The sequence below is a fragment of the Sebastes fasciatus genome, chromosome 12 (assembly GCF_043250625.1).
Source record: "Sebastes fasciatus isolate fSebFas1 chromosome 12, fSebFas1.pri, whole genome shotgun sequence".
NCBI classification, from domain to species: Eukaryota; Metazoa; Chordata; class Actinopteri; order Perciformes; family Sebastidae; genus Sebastes; species Sebastes fasciatus.
Window position 1 is genome coordinate 25,482,991 of NC_133806.1, and position 12,639 is coordinate 25,495,629.

Sequence of the window (12,639 nt, forward strand, 5' to 3'; positions counted from 1 at the left end):
CCTCAAAGAGCTGAATAGTTTGATAGTTGAACGGTTTCTGTAGCTGAAACTATGCAGGACTAGTTAAAGGCCAAAAAGGGGCGGAAGAAATAGTTGAAGAAGTTGAATAAACCTTAGAAGAACAATACTGGGAATGCTGAATCAGCATTCCACAATTAGCATTGTAACAACAGAGAAATAATCCACCAATCCTCTTTCGGCTGGCTGGGATGTTGTTTTAGATGAGCTGGAGAACCCGTTTCTCAAACCACTTCATCAGAATGGGGGTGACTTTCTACGTATAGGGACAATGGTGGCTGTGTTGAAGCAGGTGGGAACACTCTTGTCACACTCCTGTTACAGTCAGTGATGATCAACTAGCTGGTTGGCACATGTTCTTAGTAGATGACCAGGGATTCACAGTTAACTCATCAGGGTTTCATTTCTCACACTCACTCTTAATTTAAACTTCTTTCAATTAATGTTTTGACAGCCTCACAATCATCATGAATAATCCACACTTTATGTGAGTCAATTTTCCTTTATTTTCTGTTGAATGTTGAATCACTTCTGTAACGTAAGTATGATTATTAATAGATTTTAATGGATGGATTTCCTGAACAGATAAACACTCCCGCTGAGGTATCGCTCCTCCTTCTGCAGGCTCTTGACTCTGTCAGGGCTCAGACGTGGGTTTTCCATGTATCTGTCAGTCTGTTTGAGTCCTACTGGACTCCACAGTCCCTCCTCCTCCATCAGCTGTAGCTCTCTCTCCAGATCCTTCTTGTATTCATTTCCTGGAGTTGATCTGTGGCCGCATCTCGACATGCAGACAAAACCTCCTGCAGAGAACACACAAATTATTCCCGCCACGGTCACACTAAATGGTGTATGAATGACACAATAATTCACAAGTCATTTTGCATGTAATAGGAATGCCGTTCTTGCTTTTGGTGTGTCATGTGTACACCCTGTGGGCCCATCACCTGCAGGGATAGGCATTGGGGTCGGGTGCAGCGCGAGCTGGGCAGCAGGCGAAGGCGGGGATCTAGGCGCGCTGATCCCCGGCATCGCACACTGGCTCTTGGCATGTGGAAAGTTACCACTCTGGCAGGGAAGGAATCAGAACTGGTGCGGGAGGTGGAGCGGTATCAACTAGACAGCGGTGTGCAGTCATGGTAGGCAGGGTAGGCACTGCCTACCCAAGGCTATTATCAAAAACGAAATCATTCAGTTAATGTTTTCGATTTCAGATACCTTACAATAGGTTTGAATGTGGCAGCATTTGGTACTTTTCACAGCCTATTAAAAATGACAACATCAACATCACCAGCTTCTGGCCAGGCAGAGGCTGCACAAGCTATTCAGCCTTGCGTTGTATGGCAGCCTGGCCTGTGGGCGGCAGTAAGGTAGCCGTTGCCAGCACAGAGCAGCTACAGGCCTGCTGTCATATCATCGTAAGGATGTGGGTTTGCGCATGCGGAGTCAGTTCCCATATAGTTTAAGATGTACGTAAAAAGGCAGATCGCTACGCTGCCTTTGAACGTAACTTTACTATGCGAATGCTGCACTCGCAGGCGCTAGGCGCTACACCGGGGCTAGGCGCCTAGCGCCCCGGTGTAGCGCCTAGCCCCGGGGTAGCGCCATGCTCAACAGCGGCGGCCGTTGTGAAATATTGTACATGGTCAAAGATCGCGATCTTGTGTTGTAAGTTAAGTTTATTGATTTGAAATAGCTGATGTCAGGATAACCGTGTGGATGGCATGAATCATGGGGATGAGATGTTGCACATTTTGAATACGTGGATCTGTGAGACTATTGTGCATAAGCCTATTTGTTGTGAAGTTTTTGCTCTCTCTCTCTCTCTCCCCTCTCTCGATGGAGCTGTCGCTCTCTCTCTTTCTCCGTCTGTTTGTCTCTCTTACGCAAACAATGCACTGCAGTTATCAGATGTAGCCTATTGGGAGAGTATTGTAATGGGGACTGTAATGTAGTAATTGTTTAAGTTTGGTAATGGTATTTCACGACCTTGATTTTGAAGGATTCTCTTAGACTGCATTGTGCACTCGCCTGCTGACACATGATACATGTGTGTGTGCGTCCCGGCCTACTTGACCCTAGATCTCACGGCACATTACTGCAACTAGATATAGTTGGGCTCACCACCACGCATAGCTCTGGTTATGGAACCAAATTCCTAGAGACGGGCATGACTCTCTCCTTTCCCGGAGTCGCCCAGGGTGAGAGTTGCTGGGTGGGTGTGATACTCATGAGCCCCCGGCTGAGTGCCGCTGTGTTAGAGTTCTCCCCGGAGAACGAGAGGGTCGCCTCTATGTGGCTGCGAGTCGCTGAGAGGAAGTCTCAGTTTGTTTGTACTTATGCACCAAACAGCAGCTCAGAGTACCCGACCTCCTTAGAGTCTCTGGCTGGCGCCCTGGAAAGGAGAGGACTCTATAGTTCTGCTAGGGGACTTAAACGTTCACATGGGCAATGATGGAGAAACCAGAAGGTCGTCGGTGCATGTCGTGGCAGCAAACTAAGAACATGGGAACATCCTCCATGCCGTGTAGCGCAGTGGTGCAGGTTGCTAGTTGGTTACCTGGTTTGGCGGCGTCGCAGAGCTCCCTGACAACACTGACCGGTACATAACCAGGACCCAGAGCACCGACGATGATCACCACATCAAACATACCTGAAACCAGGACAAGAAGAGGAAGAGCAGCCAGGTTCAATTTCCAGACGTCAAATTTAAACTGTTAAAGATGAGCAGTGAGTGAATCATGTGTGAGTGTAGTGTACCAGTCTGTGCAGGCAGTGGTTCTGTACCCAGTAAGGCCAGTTTGAGGTCCTGATAGAGGCTGGTCTTAGCAGCTTGTTCCAGCATGCCTTTACTGCCGTCCACTCCCACAAAGTGCCTGAAGCCCAGTTCAACCATCTATAAACACAAGAAGAAGAAGACGACCAACATTAACACTGACTTTTTAACCTCTGAAGACTGAGATTTTTCTTCCTCTTCCTTCACACTTCCCTGGAAAGAATTCTGTAATTTAGAATTAACAATTGATGGTGAAATAACATGTTACATTTGATAAAATGAAAGTGAATCTGCTCTATCAGACTTATAATATACATTTCTATGCAGATGTCTTGTCTGTATGTTGTTCCTCTTCAACTCAAACTATATATTTACAATCTGCCTTTAGCGTTCTCCAGACATCTCTGCAGAATAAAAAGGGTCTGGTGTGATTGTCCTTTAGATTTTATATTGTTGTATCAACGTTGGACTTTCAAAATAAAGTCTGATCAAAACGTATTCTTGTGTTGACTCTTTTGAGTTTAGAGCAACGGTCTCACCAGTTTAGCGACCCATCCCGACCCACAGGCGACGTCCAGAACCCGAGCTTCTTCTGGACTCCCGGAGAAGTTATCAGACAGGAAGTCTACTGCCAGGTATGGTGCTCTGTAGCTCATCAGGACGTGATCCTGTTTAAAAAAAAGGTGAAATTCTCCAGTTGGTAGTTTTTACTTGTAACTGAGTATTCCTACACTGTGTATTAGTACTTTTACTTCAATGAAATATCTTAATACTTCTTCCACTGATTAATAATCTCTTGTGTTGTTTTGATTTTACATGTCTGATATATTGTTATTTTAATAGATAATTTCTCATCTTAACAACAAATGAGCCTCTTGGCCAACACTCGTTAAAATTTACAGTGATGTTTAATAATGTACATTGTCACGGTAAAAAACAGAAAAATAAGTAAAAACATCAGTTTCAAGTCAAAACCAGAATTCAACAATGTTTTCTTGAGATTTGTTATTTTAAAACCATTTTTGTGATAATCTTATGAAGTAGCTGATGCTAACATGTTAGTAAACAGTTTCTTATTTCCACATCCAGCAGTCAAAGAGCAACAGGATGATTCATTAGGAGTCGTTGTGATTGTGTCACCTTCTCCCCATCCTCGGAAGTCCGCAACCTGGGTGTCATCCTGGACCCAACACTCTCATTCCAGTCTCATATCAGGTTCATCACCAAATCCGCCTTCTTCCACCTCAAAAACATCTCCCGTCTCCGGCAATCACTCTCTGACTCTGTGGCAGAAACCCTCATCCACGCTTTCGTCACCTCCCGTTTGGACTACTGCAATGGAGTTCTGTCCGGGGTTCCCAGCAAAGCCCTGGACAGGCTCCAGTATGTGCAAAACTCGGCTGCCAGGGTTCTCACCCGCACCAAGCCCTGGCAGCACATCACCCAGACCCTCATCCACCTCCACTGGCTCCCGGTCAAGTCCCGCATCACCTACAAAATCCTCCTCCTCACCTACAAATCCCTCAATGCCCTGGCTCCTCAGTATTTATCTGACCTCCTCCACCCTTACACACAGTCCCAGAACCTGAGATCCTCAGGCACGGGTCAGCTCTCCATCCCCTACACAAAAATGCGAACTTTTGGGGACAGAGCTTTCAGTGTGACAGCCCCCACCCCACCCTCTGGAACTCTCTCCCCATAGAGCTCTGCAACGCACCATCTCTGGACACCTTCAAAAGACTCCTCAAAACCCACCTCTTCACCAAGGCCTATGGCCCCTAGCTACTGTTATGTTACATTTGTTCTGTTTATTTATGTCTTTGTTAAGCGTCCTTGGGTTTCATGAAAGGCGCTATATAAATCCAAGCTATTATTATTATTATTATTATTATTATGAATGTAAGTGCAATATTCTCTCTCTTTTAGCTCTGTGTTTGGTCTCCACCAGCTCCTGATGGAAATATCTGTCTCTTTAACTGTTCAATGCGCCACTGTGTTCACCAGCAGGTCTCTAACTGGGACTGTTTGCTGTTTGCTGCTGAGCAGGTACAGTACAGTGTACAATAAAAATATGAAAAGGTTACTATAAAATAACAACAAATATGTAAAATACAACGGTTTTAGAATGAGAGCGCTGTACAGTTTAGTGCAAGATGTGCAAGGAAAGGAGCTTAAAGGCCCAGAAGAGCTTCAGAGATGGAAAAACAATGATTGATTCTTTAAACTGACCGTTTCATAGTTTTCTGCCCAGCTGTCGAAGAACTGAACTCGGTCTTTTGCATCAAAATGTGTGCAGGTCTGAAATGCGGCCCTTGCATCGTCCTCAGCTCTGCAGGAGTCGGACATGATGCTCTGCAGACTTGAACCAAACAAGATAAGAGGTAAGGTAAGGTAAGACAAGACAAGACAAGACAAGACCCGTTACTTGTCTTGCTCAGTGCATTCACCTGGGTGCATTCAAGACTGCCCTTAACAGTGAATCCACAGTCTATGCCGCTTGGACTCCTTTCATTCTGCACATTTTGGCAAAGTGATTGCCTCTTCCACAAGCTCTGTGTTTAACTCCATAAGCTGAACATGCTTTTGGACCATGTGTCTTTCCACATCTGTTGCAGACTTTTGTTTGGATGTCATATTCTCCTTTTTGTAATGAGAAGACACTGTTTTATTGGCTTTTGGTTTTATTGTCTCCTTTATTGCATTCACCATTATGTAGATTTGTTCTTTAGCGATCTCTAATGCTCTGCTAATATCCAAAGCTTTAGCTAGAGTCAGGTTGGTGCTGTAAACTACACCTGGCTGTTATAGAATAACACACACACACCTGAACACACATCAGACTGGTCTGTTATAACGTTTATTCTGTTGTTTATGAGGGAGATGTCAGATTACAGCCCTTTCACACTGCACTATACTGTACTGTTTGGATTTGGATTATACATCTCACCTCTTGGCCAAATAGTCATGGAGTTAATTGTGGGAATGCTGATTCAGCTGACTCTGCTTCACTAACACAATTAACATCCTGATGGTCTCTATCTGACAACGGTTTAGTTACTGAAAAATAAACACGTAGTGCAGAGTGTAGCATTGTAGCTTCACATCTACATTGATAAGGTAATTTATCGATGCCTATAAACGTGTCACTGATAGTTTAGCGTAATGTTACGTTAGCTAACGTTAGCCTGCTTGCATTAGCGTTTACAATCCGACTGACAACGCGAGAAAAAAACAACAAATATTCTTATGGCTGGTGGTCGATAACAGTACAAAGGATCATGAAAAGGGAAAAATTAAGCTCATATTTTCACAAAGCTTTTATTTTAAGCCAGTCTTTGCACTTATTTTAAACATTCATCCCCTTGCATCCTACAAGCCTCTCTCTGCCTTCATTTTAACTTTACTTCATGAGAAGCAGAACTTTGGGACGCACAAACAACCAGCCAACACAACAAGAACTCTATTTCTTTGTTTCACCTCCATGCAAGTAGGGGGTAACAATGATTTTAGAGACTTAAAACCATGAACTTGGAGACCTAAAAGTCTGTCAGTCTGTCAGAGATCCATTATTCATATTTAGCCAAACTGCATAATCTAATACATCGATGGACTTTACAGTTGTACTGGTGATGTGTTCCCTCCACAGTACAGTGTATCAATGAGCTGACTCACCAACTGGTCTCTGGACTCTGGTGGTCACGCAACCAACCAGGTGATATTTGAACAGATGTGCACAGAGGAGCTCCGAGAAGAAGAGGAAGTAGGAGAAAAGTTCTTCTCGGGCCTGAATAAAGAACACTGATAGAACTAGAAAAAACAGCATCACATTGCTGTGTATCTCTGAGAATACTCGGTGCCAAAGACCAACACATTTTAAACACGCCGTTCAACAGTTACAACAAATGCACAGAGCATCACATGTATCAACGGATGTAAGAACAAGTGCAAAGTCTAACCCTTTCCCTCGTTGATTTTAGGAAAACTAATTAGATAACATAAAAGTCTGATCACATAAAAGTGCACAGATTGTAACAATATTCATAAAATATGAAGATTATATGATTACACACAGTTACACACTTTCTCAGGAAAATGTCCCCACGGGTGCAAGTTCACACACCGCAATACCATCTGTGACCACTAGGGCACACACTAAGTAGTGAAAATCAAATCTGTGGGGACCAATTCTTTTTCCTAAAAAAAACAGCACCAGGCATATCAGGATTTTTACTGATTGATTAATTATTGATTAATTACTGCCAATATCTCCATTATTACAGCTAGCAGGAAGCTGGCAGGCAGAACCCGATATGTCACATGAGCGCGCAGGGCGGCGCAGTCTCGTGGGTCTGATGCGCGTTCATTATGCCGAGGAAAATAACTCTGGATTCAGCTGTTAGTTCATTTTACAACTTTAAAAACTTAATTTTTTAATTGCTATACCTGCTATAGAGTAACTTTATTTATTATATTCTGTCTAACGACTTACAGTTTTAAAAGTTCTAGCTACTACTACTACTACTGTTGCTGCTGCTAATACTTCTACTACTGCTTCTGTTCCTACTGCTTCTACTAATACAGCTGCTGCTCCTTTTTCTACTACTGCTAATACTACTACTACTACGATTACTACTACTATTGCTACTACTACTAATACTACTACTACTACCGCTACTACTACTACTGTTACTGCTGCTACTACTGCTACTATTACTACTGCTGCTATTCCTACTGCCTCTACTACTACTACTATTATTACTACTACTGCTACTGCTCCTTCTGCTATTAATACTACTACTACTACAACTACTACTGCTGCTTTCCACCCAAATACCACTTTCTGTGTAACGACTTATAGATTTTAAAGGTTCATTCAGTGAAAATACTATTTCTGTCCAAGCACTTATAGTTTTAAAGGTTTATTTCACACAAATACTACTCTGTCTGTCTGTCTTTCTCTCTCTGTCTCTCTTTGTGTTTAGCAATGCAGTTCATCCGTCAAAGCATTTCTTCTTTCCGCCTATTCAGGAAAATTCTAATTTACCACTTTTGACAGTATTACAGTTCAGCTGCCAGCTTTTCTAGCAATGTATTTCAGCTCTTAGCTTCTTTAGCTAATGCAGTTCAGCTTCCAACTCTGCCAGTTGTACATTTCATTTTCTAGTTTTTTTCAGCAGTGCAGCGCAATGCATTTTAGCTTTAACATTTTTAGGCAAGTCATTTCACATTTCTGCATTTTCAGCAATGCTTTCAATACATTTCAGCTGTCAGCATTCCCACGCATTTTCAGCAGGAAATGCATTTGCTAGTTTTCACTGTTACGCTGATGATACTCAGCTGTATGTGCCTATAAAAGGCCTCTAATTATTAAATTAGAGGCCTGCCTGTCTGCGGTGAAAAGTTGGATACAAAACAATTTCTTGCTCCTAAATTGAGATAAAACTGAGGTGCTGGTCATTGGCCCTGCTCGACATAGACATCAGTTTGATCAGGTAACATTATCTTTAGATAACTGTGTGATATCCCAGAGTTCAACAGCGTTTCGTTCGATTCAACTCTTTCTTTTGATCAGCACATTAAACACACACTTCTTTCATTTACGCAACATCGATGGTGGATGCAGAGATTTTAATCCACGCCTTTGTTACATTGGGCAATGTTACGATTCTGTTGGTTTTGGTTTTGTGTCTTGTATTGTTTGGTGTTTTGTTTTCCCCTTCCTGTTCTCTCTTTTACCCCTGGCAGGACATTTGTGTGGCAGGGGGCGTGGCTGGCTCCTCCCAGGGCAGCAACGAGGCACACCGTAGCTGCTTCTCATTTCAGCATTTTTCGCCTCCTCGTCTCCTCGCTCCTCGATCCTCCGGCTGTGACCCGGGGTGCGTCCCAAAGCTCTTAATTTTCGTTTCCTCGCTCCTCGATCCTCGCTTGAACCGGAAGTTGTTCTGGTGCGCCATTTTGAAGACCGTCCCAAAGCTCTTATTTGTGCATCGAGGAGCGAGGATCGAGGATCGAGGAGGCTTGCCGGAGGAGCTATGAGCGAGGATACACCAGTGTATCCTGCACGGAAGTCTTTTACCGACCGACACGCCCCCTTATTGGATATCAGTTACTGATTGGACGCTGCTGCCGATCAGACTGATCTGATAACTTTACCTCTCAAACTTTACCTCTCAACATCACTGGAGTTTTATACCAGAGTGAAAACAGATCACAGAGTAACGTTTTATAGTTTAGTTGTCTTCTGATTCACCATCTAGTTCAAATCTGTGTTAATTGAAGCTCTGAGCAGCAGCAGAAGGACCTGCAGTATCTCTGCTTCACACACCGTCAGTGAAGCAGCCTGACACTGAGAGGGGTTTATAATACCTGACAAACTGACTTAAAATAACTTTCTGCATTTTTTAGAATGATTTTTCTTTTCATGATCTGTTATTTCCCCTGTTAACTTTTATTAATGATACTATTAAAGTCAGAGAGAGAAGGAGAGTCTGTCTGTCAGCAACAAACACCTTTTACATCATTTATCCTCATTTCCATTCAGTCACACGAGGCTGATAATTCCTGAATGTCGGGTTTGATATGAGTTATATCATTTACATTTTCCCTTTAGCCTAATAAATAATGTCCAGTGTTCAAAAAACACCGTAGTCATATTCTGGGTTATGAAATAATTAACTCACAATCAGAATATCAATAACTACAGACGCTAATAATAAATAAATAATATAAAGTTATTGTGCCAGTAGAGATGTTTCCTGAGCCTCTAAGCAGTCCACAGTAGAAATACAGGCTGCAGCTTGCACTTGTCTTTATTAGTATTAGTACAGTTCAGACACAAACAGCTGTTAAAGTTGACTGACAGCTGATCCAGATGTGATCAGCTGCTGCTGTCATCAGAGACGGACGTTGCTTCACGTGACGCTTCAGAGGAAACGACCGTCTCATGTCGCTTAAATCGTATTTCCTCGTTTCCTCTCTCCTCGCATGGTTTCCTTGCGTCCCTCCCACCAGGGAAGCATGGAGAGACGCAAGGAAACCATGCGAGGAGAGAGGAAACGAGGAAATACGATTTAAGCGACATGGGACGGTCGTTTCCTCTGAAGCGTCACGTGATGCGTCACGTGAAGCGACGTCCGTTTCTGATGACAGCAGCAGCTGATCACATCTGGATCAGCTGTCAGTAAACTTTAACAGCTGTTTGTGTCTGAACTGTAGTAATACTAATAAAGACAAGTGCAAGCTGCAACCTGTATTTCTACTATGGACTGCTTAGAGGCTCAGGAACCATCTCTACTGGCACAATAACTTTATATTATTTATTCATTATTAGCGTCTGTAGTTATTGATATTCTGATTGTGAGTTAATTATTTCATAACCCAGAATATGACTGTGGTGTTTTTTGAACACTGGACATTATTTATTAGGCTAAAGGGAAAATGTAAATGATGTAACTCATATCAAACCCAACGTTCAGGAATCATCAGCCTCATGTGACTGAATGGAAATGAGGATAAATGATGTAAAAGGTGTTTGTTAATGACAGACAGACTCTCCTTCTCTCTCTGAATTTAATAGTTTCATTAATAAAAGTTAACGGGGGAAATAACAGATCATGAAAAGACAAATCATTCTAAAAAATGCAGAAAGTTATTTTAAGTCAGTTTGTCAGGTGTTATAAACCCCTCTGACTGTCAGGCTGCTTCAGTGACGGTGTGTGAAGGAGAGATACTGCAGGTCCTTCTGCTGCTGCTCAGAGCTTCAGTTAACACAGATTATAACTAGATGGTGAATCAGAAGACAACTAAACTATAAAACCTTTAATCTGTGATCTGTTTTCACTCCGGTATGAAACTCCAGTGATGCTGAGAGGTAAAGTTATCAGATCAGTCTGATCGGCAGCAGCGTCCAATCAGTAACTGATATCCAATAAGGGGGCGTGTCGGTCGGTAAAAGACTTCCGTGCAGGATACACTGGTGTATCCTCGCTCATCGCTCCTCCGGCAAGCCTCCTCGATCCTCGATGCACAAATAAGGGCTTTGGAACGGTCTTCAAAATGGCGCACCAGAACAACTTCCGGTTCAAGCGAGGATCGAGGAGCGAGGAAACGAAAATTAAGAGCTTTGGAACGTACCCAACGTCTCATGTCTCTAAAAACATATTTCCTCGTTTCCTCTCTCCTCGAGTCTTTTCCTCGCCTCCTCCGCTCGCATCTCCCGTGGGCGGGACTAAGACGCGAGTCGAGGAGTCGAGGAGAGGAATCAAGCCGTATAAAAGCACTAATGGGAAAGACCCTATGTGCTCCAGCCTCGTGTTCATTCTCGCCTCACCACGAGCCTGCCAGCTCCCTGCCACCCTGCCTGCATTTTTGTTTCCTGGTTGGAAATTAAACTCTGTTCTCATTTTACCTGAGTCCGTCTCTGCTTCTGGGGTCCAAACAAAACTTAAACCTAACACGGCAATACAAATACCGTTGACTTGACTTGATCAGGAACTACAACCACAACTTGAGAAACAAGCTGCAACAATTTTTTTATGTTGCAGCAGCTGTTTAACTGATGTGAGTTGAATGTGATGTTACTACAAGAGAGAAACAAACTGTGATTTCACTGACACATTTCAATGATTTGGACCTTTTGTCCTTTTTTACTTTTTAGATTTTACCATTTTTCTTTTTAAATGTATGAAGCATAACTCTAAGAAACACAACCTGATTTCCTTAAACATATCCCATTTTTAAATGATACTTAAATATTCAGAACCTGTCTGCAAGACCAGATTTGAGAATAATCATTTAGTTGCAGCACTAATAGAAATAAAGGCTGAGTGTGATAAAAGTGTGAGGACAGTTTGTACTCACCTGTATGTGAATGAGTTCAGGTAGAGAAGCAAGTATGAGTGTGAGAGCAGTTCTGATGGAAGCAGGTTTATAAGGCTGATGTCTGGGTGGACCTGAGTTCGAACACAGGAATACGACCAGGCTAATGGTCTGACTTGGCGTCCAACGTGGTACGGGGCTGTGAAGACTTTGAGTTGTTGGGCAGCAGCATGTAACAATGACGATTATCTGTATGTGGAATGTGGCTGAGGAGTGAATGAGATGCAGGTGAGGATGTGGGCGGGGAAGACCTGGCAGAGCTGATGAGGGAAATGGCAACAGGTGTGCAGGTGGGTGGAGATGTCAGGAGAGAGAGTCTGACGGCATCTGGTGGATGGTTAAAGGATGGCAGGTCCAGGGAGTGAGAGGAGGGTGCATGACCTGACAGAAGTGAGCAGGAGCTGGAGACAGGGACAGAGAGCCAGACCAGGTAAACCAACAAAGAGACTAGAAAGTCCTGGTGACACCCGGCTGGCTGGGATGTTGTTTTAGATGAGCTGGAGAACCCGTTTCTCAAACCACTTCATCAGAATGGGGGTGACTTTCTACGTATAGGGACAATGGTGGCTGTGTTGAAGCAGGTGGGAACAGTCTTGTCACACTCCTGTTACAGTCAGTGATGATCAACTAGCTGGTTGGCACATGTTCTTAGTAGATGACCAGGGATTCACAGTTAACTCATCAGGGTTTCATTTCTCACACTCACTCTTAATTTAAAGGGACTGTTTGTAACTTTTTAAGCGTATAAATCTACCGGGTCGGTTTCCCATGCGCGCTCGCATATGCGAGATATGCGCACTCGCATATGCGCGCGCGTGTGGCTACGCTGTTCAGACACCCTGTGGACACGTACCATCAGACTCCAACACAAACTACACGGAAGCACCAAAGCCTCTTGGTTGTATCTAGTGAAGCCCGTCTGTTAAACAGTGTTGGCAGCGGTCGTAGTAGGCGGGGGAGACCGTAGC

The 12,639-nt window shown here is 43.4% G+C and overlaps 1 protein-coding gene and 1 long non-coding RNA gene across 3 annotated transcripts in view; one reads left to right on the forward strand and one right to left on the reverse strand.

Annotated features, from left to right (window-relative positions):
• LOC141779529 (uncharacterized) overlaps positions 1–12,639 on the forward strand; it is a 128,952-nt gene that overhangs the window by 69,030 nt on the left and 47,283 nt on the right. The window lies entirely within an intron of this gene.
• On the reverse strand, positions 226–11,766 carry LOC141779522 (methyltransferase-like protein 27). Of its 2 annotated transcripts, XM_074654400.1 has the most exons (6): positions 11,654–11,766; positions 5,024–5,153; positions 3,334–3,462; positions 2,779–2,914; positions 2,579–2,671; positions 230–821 (listed from the first exon to the last, which is right to left on the reverse strand). In XM_074654400.1, the coding sequence occupies exons 2-6, from the start codon at positions 5,138–5,140 to the stop codon at positions 580–582; spliced, it is 717 nt and encodes a 238-aa protein (XP_074510501.1). In that variant the 5' UTR covers positions 5,141–5,153; positions 11,654–11,766; the 3' UTR covers positions 230–579. The 2 variants fall into 2 exon arrangements, with proteins under 2 accessions (XP_074510502.1, XP_074510501.1); XM_074654401.1 differs by lacking the exon at positions 11,654–11,766 and having other exon boundaries at positions 226–821; positions 2,806–2,914; positions 5,024–7,185.